General features: G+C 53.3%; 1 protein-coding gene across 4 annotated transcripts in view; it reads left to right on the forward strand.

Annotated features, from left to right (window-relative positions):
• The window catches only part of PMM2 (phosphomannomutase 2), a 24,174-nt gene extending 7,853 nt beyond the window's left edge, over positions 1–16,321 (forward strand). The window contains exons 3-8 of one of the 4 annotated variants that reach the window (XM_045874933.3): positions 33–109; positions 796–887; positions 3,323–3,422; positions 3,551–3,626; positions 4,751–4,866; positions 13,234–16,321. In XM_045874933.3, coding sequence (XP_045730889.1) covers positions 33–109; positions 796–887; positions 3,323–3,422; positions 3,551–3,626; positions 4,751–4,866; positions 13,234–13,335 — 563 coding nt within the window. In that variant the 3' untranslated portion in view covers positions 13,336–16,321. Of the gene's footprint in view, positions 1–32; positions 110–795; positions 888–3,322; positions 3,423–3,550; positions 3,627–4,750; positions 4,867–5,180; positions 5,762–7,917; positions 8,044–8,066; positions 8,917–13,233 lie in introns of those variants that run through there. The other 3 variants (XM_064592534.1, XM_045874934.3, XM_064592535.1) reach the window with 3 other exon arrangements.
• The last annotated feature ends 130 nt before the right edge of the window (positions 16,322–16,451 follow it).

Genomic DNA, 16,451 nt, shown 5'->3' on the forward strand with positions numbered 1-16,451 from the left:
GCTTCAGTTCTTTTCTTTTATTTCGGTTGCAGTGGTTGAAAAATATGATTATGTGTTTCCTGAAAATGGCCTGGTTGCATACAAAGATGGGAAACTCTTGTGTAAACAGGTAGGTTCTTGAGTATCCAGACGACCATATACTGTTATTAAAATGGTTTCTAAAAAGGTATTTGACATTGGGTGCTTCTGGAGAGGTGTATCTGGGAGGTGAGGAGCAGGAGGAGTGAATCCCTACCCCACATTCTTTTCTACATCTTGAATGTTGAACCATGTGACTATCACATATTCCAAATTGTGAACTAAATTTTTATCATTGTTTTTTAAGGATACGTAATCTGATATTTCTATTATGCGAGCAGAGACTAGGATAGACTGCCTCTCTACAAGCATTTTTAAGAGGTACTGTGTAGCTCTTATTAGTAACAAGATCATTCCACTCAGACATAAGAAAAAGTCTGAGGGAAACGAATACACTTTTTGTCAGTGTCTCTAGATATTTTAATTGAATAAAAGCAGCACTAATAAACTCTTTGGGCCTTCCATGAAGCTTTCGAAAGATAATGAGTACAAAAGTCTTGAGTCATGGAGCAGGAAATGCTTTAACTAAAGCCCTTTGTGGTTTGCCTTATGTTTGCAAGCAGGGAAAGAAGGAAAAAAGTGGTGGGGCGTGTCACCCTGGCCGCCACATCAGCCCAGTGACCCCCGCCAGTAGTGGCTGAAGCTCTGGGTTTGCTGTAAAGTTATTTTGAAAATGCGTCCCCCAAATCAAGTAACCCCAGTATTTTCTTTATCTAGAGTATTCAAGGTCACCTGGGTGAGGCCCTAATCCAAGATTTAATCAACTACTGTCTGAGCTACATCGCAAAAATTAAACTCCCGAAGAAGAGGTGGGTTTGCTTTTAGCAAAGAGGCTGCGTGCCCTAGCATGGGGAGGAGTGGCATTGGCTGGGTTGGTGTTGATTCCAGTCCTGGGCTCTGTGCTTAGTTAGTAAGACATTGCTGGAAACCTTCTAGTGGAAGAATGAATCCATAAATGATGGCTTTGCCACATGATGGGAGTCAGAAACTAGACGCTTGCCGAGGCTGTGGGTCCGAGGAAAGGCCTGTAAAACCGCAGTGTGAGAAGAGCATCAGCCCCAGACCCGGGAGTCACCCTGGAGGCCCAGGCCACACTCCACATGCAGCCTTGCTCGCTCGGCCCACGGTGTGACATAAAATCTGCATTAATTGCTGTCATTTGAAAGTCAGATTTCACGTTGTAAAATACCATCACTTCTGGCTTCTGTGGTCTCTGAAGACCTGTCATTTCAAATTCGCACAAGATCCCCCCTGAATTCAGGCAGCAGAGCTGAGACCCACCTGGATCAGCATTTGCCCACACCTCTCATCAGTCTCACTGTGCGCCCCACACACAGGTCACATGGGCGCAGGAAGGCTTCAGATGAGTCCAGATCCTCAGGGAGGAGTTGAACACTTGATAAACTTCCTTAATCCTAGTTTTTGAGAACAGAAGCCTTTCTAAAATGCATCAGCCTCCCTCCCTTGGGAACGAGAGTAATATTATGTCCTTGAGTTGGGGAGAAATCATCGAGCCTCTCTTTCTGACAGTTTAGCACCGCAGTCCTAGGGTCACCCCTGGGAAGGGTCACCAGGGTCCCTGTAGAAGGTATAGGGGACAGGGCTGGTCCATACCAGCTCCAGGACATCCCAGGTAGGGGACTCTTGAAAAAGCATCTTAGATGCACCTGTGTTGTATCATTTGCTTCTGTGCAAGTTGGGCACAGCCGGGGAGAGGATCCAGCGGTTGAGATTTTGCTGCTTTTACTTTACCTAACGAGTATTCATTGCTTCCCAGTTAACAAAAACTAGGACATTTGGTTTTCTCAGGACCCTTAGAGGTAACCACAATGACTACGTCAGCCCCTTTGTGAGGCTCCAGGAGGCACCCAGAGTCACACAGCCTCACAGGAGGCCGCGCTGGCCTTGAAGCAGGCCCTCAGCTCAACACTGGGCCGGGGTCCCTGGGATTTACAGGTGGCTGGTGGCTCGAGATCAGGACTGTGTGTGGAAGACAGAAAGGGCCGAGGGAAGAGGTTTGAGAGGCTCATAGGCATCAGCGTTTAGAACTAGAAGATACCTCTGGGTGCCTGGGTGGCTCAGTCGTTAAGCATCTGCCTTCGGCTCAGGTCATGATCCCAGGGTCCTGGGATCGAGCCCCATCCTGCTCAGCAGGAAGCCTGCTTCTCCCTCTCGCACTCCCCCTGCTTGTGTTCCCTCTCTCGCTGTGTCTCTCTCTGTTAAATAAATAAAATCTTAAAAAAAAAACAAAAAACTAGAAGATACTTCTGAGCACACAGTCACAAAACACTTAAATTGCATTGTAAGGATAAATAGCTCACAGTTATTTGAGCTTTTAAGAAACTATTTTGAGATTCAAACTGGAAACACGAGGGGATATGGGTTTTTTTTTTTTAACATCTTATTCAAAATAAGTAGTGTTGAGCTGTTCTCATTTTCTGTGATCAGATCAACCATTTAGTAGCGGCTGGCTGCAGTGTTTCCTCGGTAATGAGGGAGGAGGCTCGCCAAGCAGCCCTCCGAGCCTTTTCCCGTAGCTTTGTGTGGTCAGATCAGTGGGTTCAAGAGGTCACTAGCAAAGGGGTCAGGCGCATGAATTTTCAGACTCCTCAGGGAACTTGAGAGATGGTAATCATTTCCATAGCTCTTTTTTTTCTTTTATTTGACACAGAGAGAGAGAGAGCGAGCACAAGTAGGCAGAGAGGCAGGCAGAGGGAGGAGAAGCAGACTCCCCAGCTGAGCAGGGAGCCCAACGCAGGGCTCGATCCCAGTACCCCAGGATTATGACCTGAGCTAAAGGCAGATGCCCAACCGACTGAGCCCCCCAGGCGCCCATCATTGCTCTTTATTAATGATAAAATTCACTGTCCAACAGAAATAATGTGGGCCACGTGCAATTTTAAGTTTTCTGTAGCTGCATTAAAAAAAGAAAAAGGAACACCGAAATTAATTTTAATCGTGTTTTATTTAATTCATTATAGTCAAAATATTGTCATTTTAACACATAGTCAACGTAAAACATTTCGAATGAGGATGACATTCCTTCTTCATGCTACATCTTTGAAATCTAATCTCAGTTCAGATTAGCTGCATGTGGCCCGTGGCTGCCGTGTGGCTGAGCCCAGCCCTGTGAAATGTTGATCACACCAGCCCCTGCCTTCTGGAAATTTGAGCCTGTTTACCCATCTGTAACGTCGCCCACATAAATAATGTCTCTCTGGGGCCCGTCCCCTTTCCTCTCTAGGGGTACTTTCATTGAGTTCCGAAATGGGATGTTGAACGTGTCCCCGATTGGGAGAAGCTGCAGCCAAGAAGAACGCATTGAGTTTCACGAACTCGATAAAGTGAGCCCCTTGAACACAGCCTGGGTCTATGGAGATAAGATAAGATGTGCAGCCTGGCGGCCGGCGGCTGAAGGGTTTTTTCTGAACTGCCATGCACTAGATAATCGGTATCTTCTTGTTCTTCTCAGAAAGAAAATATCAGACAGAAGTTCGTAGCAGAACTGCAGAAAGAGTTTGCGGGAAAAGGCGTCACGTTCTCCATAGGTACCGTGCATTCAGGCGGGTTTCCTTCGGGCTTTGGTAATCGCTTGCCAGGGGGTTTGCCGGGGGCCGGTGAGCTCTTGAAATGGGACTGTGCCCGGTGTGGAGGTGGGCAAGAGGGGCTCAGGGGCAAGCACTCCTGTGTGGTCAGCCCTCATGGAGACTCACCCCAGCTGCTGGGTTTGGTTCTAAAGTCTCACCCGGCAGGATTCCTCCCCACACCTCTCCTGCTGGCCCAAAATAGCGCTCGGCCCAGTAGATTCTGGAATCTCATGCTGGGTGAGCAGCGGAGATCCTTAGCAGTCAGTTGGGTTGGTTTTACAAATCAAGAAACTGAGGCCCTGGAAGGAAAGGGGACTTGTCTGAGCCCACAGAGGTTGTATCTACAATGGCGGCCCAGCATGCAAACGGTTCCGGTGTCTGACGGACTTCTTCCTGCGGCACTGGCATCTTGGCCTTGGTTTTTGGTAGAATATACTTGTCAGACACTTGAAGCGAACGCTGATGAGTGATTATGTAAAGCCCTCTTGTTTTACCACTTCCGCTAAGTGTACAGTTGTAGGAAAACCAGAATCGCAAAGGGATTATGTCTGATAGACAAACGGGTAGATGTTCAAGTGTTCTTGAACTGCAAGGTGAACGTCTCTCTGACAAAGCTTTCAAACGGTTTCATCGCTCCTGAAAGCTGCCTGCAAATCACCTTCCACATGCTTTTCCTTTTCCCTGCAAGATGAACTGCATGCAGCCTGCTTCTAGGCCTCGTCCCCTGAGAGCCAGAGCATGTTAAAGCTCGGGCCGGCCCAGCTGAATGAAGCTATTATCAGCTTTTCCACCAGTGCTTCATTTAGACCCATGCGCTTGGTGCAGCACTGAACACAAATGCATTCCTTGTTCTGAGCTGGTGGTCTGTCTCGCTTTTCGATTTTAGGTGAAACAATGCTGGAAAAAGCAATGTCATATTAATTTCTAGAACTGGTCCCTAAAGTAGCATAAGTAGCGAACAAGGGTGTTAAAAATCAAAGACCTTGGCCCTCCACTTGCTGCGAGTAGGCCACATGTTCTTTTCAGCAAAGTGCTCTTCGCCTCCTTTCCACCTTTAGCTTTTGTGTCTTCCCCCCTTTCGGCAGGAGGCCAGATCAGCATTGATGTCTTTCCTGAGGGCTGGGACAAGAGGTATTGCCTGAGACATGTGGAAAATGACGGCTATAAGACCATCTATTTCTTCGGGGACAAAACCATGCCAGTAAGTACGGGAGCATTATTTTGGAGTTGGACTGTTCGGTTTGGGCTGGAAAAGGGGACATGGACACATGGGCCTTTTCCCCTCCCCCACGCGGTACGCACTGGCCCAGCTCACACTGAGTGGGGGCTTCTGCAATTCAGCCTCCCTCCCTTTGCACTCCCACACCGGACGCCTCGGTGGAGGCAGAAATGGAGCTCTTTGGAGGCTCACTTTGCAGCCTTCCAGAACATCTGCCCCAGTGCTGTCCGATCCTTTGTGCACTTCCAAGCTCTTGGCCAGTTTTATGTCATTTTTCCACTGTGTTTTTCCCCCAGGGGCATTCATTGTGAGTTGGGCACGAGGCATCCTAAATGGTAGGAAGACAGGAAATCTCACTAGTCTGAAATTCAAGAGACTGTGCCCAGGGACTGTTTAGCAGTGGACATCACACACAGACGGTTTGGGGAGCTGTTCCCGTCGGAAGTCCCAGGTCCCGGACTGATTCTAAATCAGGGCTGAGAGCAGAGCTGTGTCAGACCAGCACCATTAGGAGGACTACAGAGAGGGATTTCCCCAGAGCCACTGTGGCAGCAGGATGGGGCTCTCCTTGGGAGAGGTGGGCCCCGAGAGGAGGTTCGGCACCAGCCACTCACTGCCCAGCCCTGGGCCTGTCTCCGGGCTCCTTTAAATTCCTGCTTCCCTTTACACACTGCCCAGTAACGGGATACCTTGCCATCAGAGGTCCTGGTTTGGGCTTTGTGGCCATCCTGCACCCAGCAGGTGTGTCCTGGATGCTGCACATTCAGAGTTTTCTTATCCCTCTGGTCTCTGGTCCACTGCAGAGTACTTGCCGCTCTGCTGAGGTTTCTGGGGTGGACCTACCTGCCTTTCAGCGAGGTCTCTGCATATGGTTTTCTAGCATGAAAGGGACTTCTGATCAGTAAAGGCTCGTGTCCATCTCTCTAAATGATGAAACCAGGACTTGGGCACCTGGGTGGCTCAGTCAGTAAAGCATCTGACTCTTGATTTCAGCTCAGGGCATGATCTCGGGGTCCTGGGGTCAAGCCCCACAATGGGCTCCCTGCTCAGCGGGCCGTCTGCTTGTCTCCCTCTTCCTCTGCCCTTCCCCGTGCTTGCGTTCTTTCTCTCTCTTAAATAAATTAATAAATCTTAAAAAAAAAAACAAAAACAGGACTCAGAAAGGGTAAGTGACTTATTCAGGGTCACACAGCTCACGCCAGAGCTGGTGGCACCAGAACAGACTACTTTGTCTTTAAGCACATAGGCTTTCCAGTCCAACGGACCATCCCTCCATCGTGGTGGGGAACATTCTCTTCCAGTTCCCAGACCACCTGGTACTGCTTTTCAGGAGGTGTGGCCTTTCGCCTCGTTCTTAATGATGGAGAGAAGCGGTTTACAACCGCGTCCATTTGTTGAAATTCTTCGGCTGCAGAAATACTTTGAATGCAAGCTTTGAAACAAGCCTCTGTCGGACTTGGATGTCTCTTGAGAAAGCAAGCTCACGCACTCACACGTGGGATCCCAGGGATGGCCAGGTGCCTCTGCAGCCCTTCCAGCCCCGTGCCAGCACTGGGCTGGGAAGAGAGCTGTTGAGACCGGCGAAGCCAGGTTCTTAGTGATGACACTCTTGCTGTGTGCACATAGCTGTCAGAAGCCTCAGCTGGGACTTTGCAGAATGGAATGCGGTTCTTGAGATAAGCAGAGAATGCCTGCTTTGGGGAATTCTCCATCTGGGAATTAGAGCGTTTTCTGGGCTGTTCAGCTGCTACAGGACCACACACTCATTCTGTTTGTTTGGTTTTTAGTTCTACCTACTTTTTTTTTAAAGTGGATACTAGTTACGGAGGTGTTTTTCCCGATTCTTAATGAACATAGTTCATCGTAGAGCATTGGAGAAAGTTGGAGGGAGAAAGTTTGTCATGTGTGGTCACGCCTCCCAGCCTTTTCTTTGTGGGCATATGCGACCCCTAAAGTGGACCCTGCATTCTCATTATTTGATTTTCTGCTTTGTTCTCAGTACGAATTTTATTTCCCCATGTTAGTGAATATTCTTCAAAAACAAGGTTTTCAGGGGCTGTATGACCCGTTTCCCCAGCAGAGGCCCTGGGACTGTGGTTGTTGACACCGTGGTGACAGTTCTCTGCCCTCTCTGACGCTGTCAGTCAGTGGTTTCCTGGAAATGGGAAGTGACAGTCCAGCCGTCTAAACCTTTAAACAGGCATAGAGCCTCCCAAACACTAGCTTTAAACTTCTCGTATTCAGTGATAGATTTTGAAAGCTGTTTCCTTTCTTTGCACCAAGGCAAATGTTCTTGCTGGTTTCCAGGGAAACAGCACTTGAGCTGAGAACTGTCAGTAAAAAGCCATTTCCCAGGCGTGCCTGGGTGGCTCACTCGGTTAAGGGTCTGGCTCTTGATCTCAACTCGGGTCTTGATCTCAGGGTCATGAGTTCGAGCCCCATGTTGTGCTCCATGTTGGGCGTGGAGCCTACTTAATTAAAAAAAAAAAAAGCCATTTCCCTGCCAAGCACCACAGGCTTAGAGGCCTGCCTGGCAGCCTCCTCAGCCCTAGCAGCCACGTCCATCTGGCGGGATCGGATGTTACACAGAGCCCCTCCCCCCTTCCCTGCTTGGAACACCCCCAGAGAGCAGGGTGAAGAAACTAGACGTTGGCCCTTGCTTTTCTAAATGCTTGTCAGTCCTGGAAAGCCCCACCCCCGCATTCCTGCCCATCAGCCACATCAACCAGGGTCTGTTAAAACGCAGCTCCAAGTGCAGCCTCGAGGCTCTGGGCCCAGCCTGGAGTGCCTTGGTTTGCTGCAGGGAAAGGGATGGCCAGGGCACAGAGAGGCACCCCACCCTGCTTTGCATGGCTTCGGGCAGGGGGGAGACTTAGGCAACTGACTCCACCACCACCACCCCCAGCCTTTCCATATTCCCAGGCTAGACAGCTTCCGCTGGTTTAATGCTTCCTGGCTTTAAGGCAGTTGGAACATGAAAACATTCTAACACGTCATGAACATCGACAGCTGATTGACTTTTTGACTCAGCAGATCCTTTTAGGTGATTGAGCTCTCTGGGGGGCACCCTGCCCTGCTGCGGGAGGGGACTGACCAAGTACACGGCGGCCCCGCAACACGGCGGAATGCCCCATGGCTGTACAAACCACTGATGCAGACCGATCTCTGGGATGTTTTATCAGGCGAGCCAAGTAAGGTGCAGAACAACAGAAGTAACATGCGCTACTTTTGTCTAAAGAAGTGGAAGTAGTGTCTCTTCACGTTGCTTGTAAGTGCATAAAGGGAATGTGAAGGGACACCCAAGAAAGCAGATGACAGACCTCCGGAGGGCCAGGGACAAGGATGGGAGAGACACTTAGCACTCTGTCCCTTTTTTAAATTTTGAACTCTGTGAATGTGCTATCTATTGAAAAATAAAGCTTTAAAATATCAAATTAAGAAAACTAAATTCTTTCGCTTCTAAAGCACTTCAGTCTCAGATCCTGAGCTGGGCACTTAGACGTTCTGTCCTCTGGTCCTTGGGCAGCCTGGCGGGGAGCATGGGACGGGCAGCAACAGGCTCCGTGTGGGGCGGGGCTCAGTGCAGGGTCAGAGACCGGGTGGCATCCAAAAGCCTCTCGTCATTCTCCCACATCGCCTCCAAACTGCTACTTAATCATGCAATACTTGGTTTTCCACAAATGTTAAAAAGGAAGATCTGTCTTTATTTTTTATTTTTATTTTTTTTAAGATTTTATTTATTTATTTGACAGAGATAGCAAGAGCAGGAACGCAAGCAGGGAGAGTGGGAGAGGGAAAAGCAGGCTTCCCGCCGAGCAGGGAGCCCAATGCGGGGCTCAATCCCAGGACGTCCTGGGATCATGACCTGAGCCTAAGGCAGACGCTTAACGACTGAACCACCCAGGCGTCCCAGGGAAGATCTGTCTTTAAAATAAGCTTCAAAGAGGTCCCCATCGGCCTGGTGGGAAGAGGCAGCTTTGAAACCCAGAAGACCCAAATCTGGCCCCTGCTGCCCACACGGTGACCACACACGTCTCTGTATCCGTGAGCCGCGGTGCCTGTCACCTCCGTGGGCACGCAGTTCCTCTGAAGCAGTGGGAGGAAAGGGAGGTTCTAGAGGGAGGGTGGCCCAGGAAAGGCAGCAGGACTTGCCTCTCCCAGCAGGGGAACCAGCCGGCTACCAAGTCTGCAGCTTTTAATAAAGTTTAAGAAAAGCTCATCCAGTATGAGAGATTGGAGGCCTACAGGGTGGGCGGTGTGTGTAAACCGACGAGCCTTGAGTTCCTGCTCAGGCTTTAGATGGAGTTGGCCTTTGGCCATGACCTGGGTGTCCTCGCCATGCCTGGCATCTCCTGCGCTCACTCTCAGGATGCCTGAGGGCCGATGAGGGCACAGAATGTGTCCTATGCGCAGACCTGCCCTACTAGTGTGTTTCAGTGCGAAATCTGAGACCCAGGTCTTAGGGGACTAGTGGCAGGGTTAGGTTAGCACGGAGAGGGGAGTCCCTTGCTCCCAGAGAGGCCCCCAGGAAAATTGCTGCTCCCCGAGATCTGACTGAAGGAGGTTGGACCGGGTTGGATATTCTCCACGCAGCTGAGGGGGTGCAGCCGGCTCCCTTGTGGGAGGACGGGAAGCAGGACACCGGACAGGGGTACCATGGGTACAGGTGCTTGTTGGGGTCCCTGCTGACCCGCCTTCCTTCTGTGGTCTTGTCGCGCCTGAGATCGGGGGAGGACTGGCTGGATAAGCCCTGAAGAAGGAGTAGCCCCTGCTCTAGCTCTTCTGTTCAGGGGGACCCCAGCTTCAGGCCCCTAGAGTGTGGCCGGCCCTCGGGGACTCCCCTGGTACGGTCACTGATGTCTATAAATCAGCATTTTCTGGATGCATGTCTGTGCCCAGGCCCCTCACACAGTGCTCAGCCCCATTTTTGTGAATGAGGGGATGTGCCGGAACCAGGAGCAGACCCAGAGGGTCACCCCGGGGCCATTAGCAGGACAGCAAGCCAGCTTGCTTTCCACCACACCCCAAGCTGGATAGTCATCAGATTGTAAGCCACTGGATCCCATCCTGGAGGTACGTTGGAATCACCTAATTGTTTTTAAAACATCATGACCATGGGGCCAGGCTTTTTTTTTCCTTTTAAGCTTAACAGTTGACTTCTTTCTAGGAAAAACCAGTACAGTTATCTAAGGGCATACGTTTTTATCAAATCTGTCTGAAAGTTGTGGCAGTTTTCATCCCCAGCTAATGATCACACGTTGAGAAACAGCTACATACCAGTCATGCAGCGCGCACTCAGATCCGTTTGGCTTCCCACACAGCGGCCCGCAGGCTGGGGACACTGGCCCTGGAAGTGCTGGTAAAGCTCCCGCAGTGACTGTCACCTCAGCCCAGCGAGCACGGCTGCCCCAGGGCTTTGAGGCCAGAGCCCTTTTCCCTTTGGCCTTTGTACCCTGATACCTAGAAATTTGATCAATCCCGTTACATTGCCAAGAGATTAATGTCCACGTGCGGCAGGAGTGGACTCCCAGCCGGAGGGGGTCTGCCTGAGCCCCAGATGGCTGGTCATAGCAGAGACCCTCTCGAGGTCTGGCGGCCTGCCCAGCAGGGCCCACCGGCCGGGGAACTTGATCTGTGTTCCCTTCCTCAGCTCCACCGTCAGGATCCTCAGGCTTCACCAGAAGCCCCCCATCAGCTCAGCAACAGCGTGTGCGGAAACACAGCCTGGTGGCAGGGAGACTGGACCCCACGCAGAACTGCCTTCTGGTTTTCTGTTGCACCCTCAGACTTGGGCCTTGTAGGGATTTAAATATTAATGGTCTGTTTGCACTGAGCTGCAGGCCTCTCCTCTGGGCCCTCAGGTAACACGATCTGGCATCCGTTGCTTCGGCTTTGTTCCCTTTGTCTTAATCTAGTGTGACCCGTGGTCCCTGTGCAAATCCAGTGTTTGGAATTTTCAGTTCTCTGAAGCCTAATTCTAGGGGAGGGCGCTCACACTAGCTCACTTTGTGCTTCTGCTTCTCCCGACCTCCCTCTGACTCTGCATGCGAGCCCTGTACAGCCCCAAGGAGCCACAGGGGAGGCCAGGTCCCCTGGCAGGAGAGGAAGTTAAAGTCTGAGGTTGGTGGTGGTGGTGGTTCCAAGACGCTCTTGCCAACTTTGCTGAGCCCAGACAGAGCCCAGAGAGCCGGCCCTGCATGGACCAGGTCTCCCGGGAGGGACAGGCTGGGTGGCTGCTTCGGACTCGTTCCCTGGGGAAGGGCGTCTGCCCTCCTACCCTGGCTGGCTGTGCAGCCTCCTAACTGCGGTGCTTCTGCTCGTCGTCCTCTTCCCCCACCTTTCCATCCTCCAGAAGGTGAATCTGATCGTGTCCCCAGGTGGCAGCTTTCCTGGTGGCTTCACATAATATCCCAAGTCCTTACCTCCCTGGCCTGGCGGGCTGCTGAGCTGCCTTCCCAGACACGGCTTGTCCCCTCACTTCCTCTGCTCACAGGTGCCTCCCTTGCCACCCCGGGTTCTCTTCCCCTGTTGTCTGCCCTGCGGAGTTGTTCACCTCCGTCTCCTGCCCTCTCCCCGCCCCCGACTCAAGCTGTGAAGGTGGTCCCTACCTTGGTTTGGTTTGCCCAGCAGGTAGTAGTAGGTGTTCCCCGGGCTGGTTGGGTTCATATGTGAATACAGACTCCTCCCTCCTGAGTGAGTGAGTGACAGGGAGTGAATGTGTCCCTGGTAGATGCTGGGTTTTTCTGGATAATGCACGAATCTTTTTTCTATGTTAGGTTCTCTGCATTAGTTTTTACCTCCCGTGCTATTCGCAAGAGGAATCCGACTTTAATTCTAAGAATTGCATGAACTGGTTTCACGTTTACTTGCTTAGGTAGCACATGGTGGGCGTGCCGCTCAGCGCTGACCCAGAGCCCCTTGACAGCACAGAAATCTGTGAGGCCAGGGCCGGACCCCAGCAGCTCCCCCAGTCAGTGCTGGGAAGGGACCTTCCCCGACATGGCTCCCAAGTTCGTGGCCCCCTAACCTGACTCCTACACCTGGCGCACTTTGGGCCCCGGCAGCAGCCCCTCCTAAAGTTTGGGGAGAGGTTATTCTCACAAAAATGAGAGCAGTAGGAATTACCGTGTCCATCAGTCCTTTATTTTTTTATTTTTTTTATTTTTTTAAAGATTTTATTTTATTTATTTGACAGAGAGAGACCAGCGAGAGAGGGAACACAAGCAGGGGGAGGGAGAGAGGGAGGAGCAGGCTCCCCGCTGAACAGGGAGCCCGACGCGGGGCTCGATCCCAGGCCCCTGGGACCATGACCTGAGCCGAAGGCAGACGCTTAACGACTGAGCCACCCAGGCGCCCCTCCATCAGTCCTTTAAAGGGATGTCAGATTTTTCCTGTAGAATCTTTACGATAAAAATCCATTTTTGTCTCTGCAGTCATTTTCATCGTATTAGAAACTAATTGATTTTTCCAAGGAAAACCTAGGGAATTGCAGGAGAAGCAAAGCAGGGGCTTTGCTGCAGCTCGGGTGTGGGCACGGCAGGAAGCCTGCTCCACTCACCCGAGACCAGGGGCAGGGTGGGGGTGCCGCACGGACCGGAGGACCCACAACCACGGGACCCCCGTGATGTGCTGGGGCCCGGCAGAAGCAGTCCTGCCCTCCACTCTTGGAAGTGGCCCAGGGGAAGTGCCGTGTGCACACACCTGGAGCCCCATGAGCTGAGGGGCGGGTGCTGACCTGGTGACGCCCACAGGGCTGCGGGCGGGGTGTGGCGTTACCGCTCCTCGGCGGTACAGGCCGGGTCCACAGCTGGGCCACCCGGCTCACACGCCAAACACACGGACTATTTAAATGTAAACGAATCAAAATCAAACAAACTCCATTCCTCTGTGGCCGTGGCCACATGCCACCAAGTGCTCATAGTCACCGGTGGCTGCTGTCAGCTCGGAGGCCGGCCTGTCAGCATCACCGCAAGGTCCAACGGCAGCGCCGCGGTGGGCTGTCAGCCCTGCCACACTGCCTGTGACAACAGCTTGGGCACGGTTAAAACACGGTGGCAGAGAGTGCCATCACCTGCCGCGCTTGCCGTATAGAAAAATAAGCCTCAGACAGATGTTCACAAGAGCGTCGTGATTTCTTTCATAGGCGTAATTACATTCCAAGCTAAATTGCAGTTCGAGGGAAGGTGATGAAGCCTTTCTCGGTAATGCCTGTGCTCGGGCTGCTACTCTCCCGGGGGGCTCAGGTGACCGGAGCCGGCCTCCCTGCTGGTAAAATCGCCAGTTCCTCAGCTCCCCGGCTGCCTGCGCCCAGGGAAGCAAGGCGCCCACATCTCCTTCGTGTCTTTGCAGGGTGGGAATGACCACGAGATCTTCACCGACCCGAGGACCGTGGGCTACACGGTGACGGCCCCCGAGGACACCCGCAGGATCTGTGAGGAGCTGTTCTCCTAACGGCCCCTTTCCCAAAGGAGGGCAGGACATCCCGCTGACAGGCTGCAAGGGCCACTGGTGGCCACACTCAAGATCCCTCCCTCCCTCACACGCCAGGCTCCCCACACTGTCCTGTGGCCCCGACCACGACGTGGCCTCCACCCTCAGTGCCAGAAGCAGCCAGACCTGTCAAGAATGGCCTGAAGGAATACCTCCAACCCGATTTCATCCCCCACCCCCAAGTCTCAGACCCTCCGTACGTGCAATCACAGTACACACGGTTTTGAGGGGAACCTTCCCCATCATTCTAGAATGATACAGAACGAATGTGCCTGGACCCTCACTCCTCATGGGTCTTGTGAAAAATGTAACCAGTATCAATGTTTGGACCCCCTGTGTCAGTACCGACGGGGGCATCAGGTGATGAGAAAGGACAAGATGTTTACAGCCATCCCTCCCCAAGACAGAAGTTCAACAGCGCCTCCGGAGGGGAAGCTCCTGCCTGAGTGGCAGCCTGGGGGGACTTTGAAAGCGAGGGCCCTGTGGCCGCCAGGCAGTACTGAGCTCAGCGGCACATGGGACGCAGACGGGTGGCCGCCAAGTGACCACTGACCCCAACGAGTTTGCACCTTAGCTGGCCTGCAGCACGGCAGGCAAGCTCTGAATTCACTACACTTAGGAGAGCCCACTGCGCCTCCGCCTGTCAGGATGGGAGCAAGTGGGCCCCATCTGCCCTGCCCCTGGATGCTGGCACTGGCTGGCTCCCCGAGGGCCTCACTCCCCTCCACTTTCTCAGGGAACACGTGAGAGCCTGGATCGTTAACAGAAGAGGAGTGGCACGGCTGCTCTGCAGATCTTTTCGTGAAGCTGCAGGTCTGCCCGGCCTCACCCAGACCTGGACCTAAGGGGTGGGAGCCGTCCGGTGGTTGGGCCTGTGACCCCCACTCGTGCTTCGAGTTCTGCGAGGTCCTTGTGCCACTGGAAGGCAGCTCCAGGGTCCCGTGGGGGAGCGCTATCCAAGGAAACGGTTCACAGGTCACTTTTCAGAATCTGGACTCGTCAGGACCCACAAATCCTCAGTCCACTCCAGTCCACAGCACGGCCTCTGCTCAGGGCTGGCCGATCTGAACGGCGGTCTGCACCCCCGCCGCCCCACCCCCACCCCACCAGGTGCTTTCATCTCAGCGTTCGCTAGGTCCTTCCAAGCCTCCCAGGACCCCCCCCCCGGGCTGGTCTTAGCTTGGGGTCTGGTTGGGGGCAGTCTGCATGACCACACCCAGGGCTGACGTTGCTCCGTGGTTCCCAGGACACAGCCACCCAGGGGTACCTTTCTTTGTTGGATTTTGCAAATGATACTGTAATGACCTTTCACAATGAAAAGCAGCAAATTAAAGTTGATTTTATTGTTTCCCATTTCTCATTCTGAGGCCTTTCTCCTTCTTTGACGGTTACATGAATGGTGAAGTGAATGACCAGCCATGCTGTCTTCTCAGATTCTGGAAGATCGGCAGATCTGAAGGCCACTGCTTCGGACACTGGGGTTCCCGGGGTTTCTGCAGCGCCAGAGTTTTGTGCTTCCCGGCTGGCACAGATCCTCGCCTTCCTGCCCACTGGGTAAGGATCCCCAAGTTTCCTTGTTACAGCAAAGCAAGTCTTAACTCAAATTTGCCCTAACCTTTAGAACTGGAGACAGCCCTGCCTGGGCTGCCCTGGGCAGGTGCCCTGAGGCTGTGGGGCTGGGCCCCACCCCTCCCTGGGTTCCCACCGTGGCTGCCAGCCGGACACTCAGCGGCAGACCCCCTGGGCCCCTTTCACCACCCCCGGGGCCTCCCTCTGTGCTGCCAGGACCTCCTCCCGCCTGCCCCGCCTTCCACAGGCACCTACACTTACCACAGGCATCTTCTGTCTTCGGGTCTTCCAGAACCCCCGGGGCTCCCCCAGCCAGGTGTGGCAGCCTCACCCACGCCGGCTCTGCTGCTGACCAGCGGCGTGACTCAGGACGGGTTCATCGCAGCCTGCTTGCTCCTCTGTTGGGTGGGGTACGGCCCTACCACACAGGAGCCCTAAACGAGCTACCTCCAGCCAGGCTACTATTAACTTCACGAGCCCCCGGGAAGCCTGTAAGACAGGCCCTGCCAGCCCTGCTGTCCCGGCACGGCTCAGTCAGCCCCCAGCTTTCCGGAACCGGCAGCACGCCGCCAGCACGGGAAACCTCAACACTGTAGCTAACTGTTGAGCAAGGGGGAAGCAGAGGTTGGCCCTGGAGTCAGCGGCCCCGTGGAGGGCACAGCGGGGGCTCCTGAGGGAGAAGCCCCCAGGAAGGCCCTCCTGTGCTTCAGTGAGGTGCTGCACTCCAACCCGAGGGAGGAGACGGGACAGGATCTACGGGACACTTGGCAAGATCTCTCAGCCAGTGGGCAGGGGGAGCGCCCCGATCGGGAAAATTTGGCAGATTTGTCGAGGTGGAAGTGGCCTTGAATCACTTCCTCTCCAAGGGCTGCTTCCTCTTCCCCCACTGCTCCTTGACCTTGACCCCATCAGGCCACTTGGGCTCCGTCCCACGGCCACCCCACCCTTCTCTCAGAGCTGGATTCCCGCACCACCTGCAGTTCTCCCACCTGCACAGTACTTGCTGAGTGCAGCACTTGGACAGATCTCCTTGTTTGGGACAAAACGCCTACTTTGGCTTCTCCCTAAACAGGTCCCTCGGCCTGGTTGTAATTGTTCCGAGTACACTTTGAAAATCAGTACTGCAGTAAAAATACTCATCTCTGCACCATCAAAAATGATCTACCCTCCCTCGGGAGACCCTGGCTGGGCAAGACCTTCCCAACCTGACCCGTAAATCCGACCCAGAGCATCCCTGCCTGTCAGCCCAGCCTCCCTGCTGTGCCCCTGGACACCCAGTCCCTGGGCCTTCACACCTCCCACCACCAAACTTCCCTCGGTCGGGCCTGCCCCTGCTCTCGCCGCTCACGCTCACACAGTAAAAGTTCAAGTGCATCCATGCGGCAAGTGGCATTTTGTTGTCCCGAAGCCTGACTCTACTGCTAAGCTGCCCAACGCTGGAGAAGGATTAAGGGAAAAGGGATGATCCCATTCTCTTATTCACCACCCCAAAAAACCAGCCTGTGAAG

The sequence above is a fragment of the Mirounga angustirostris genome, unplaced genomic scaffold (assembly GCF_029215605.1).
Source record: "Mirounga angustirostris isolate CCGP_5_RB_7025 unplaced genomic scaffold, mMirAng1.0.hap1 SCAF_5, whole genome shotgun sequence".
In the NCBI taxonomy this organism is placed as follows: domain Eukaryota; kingdom Metazoa; phylum Chordata; class Mammalia; order Carnivora; family Phocidae; genus Mirounga; species Mirounga angustirostris.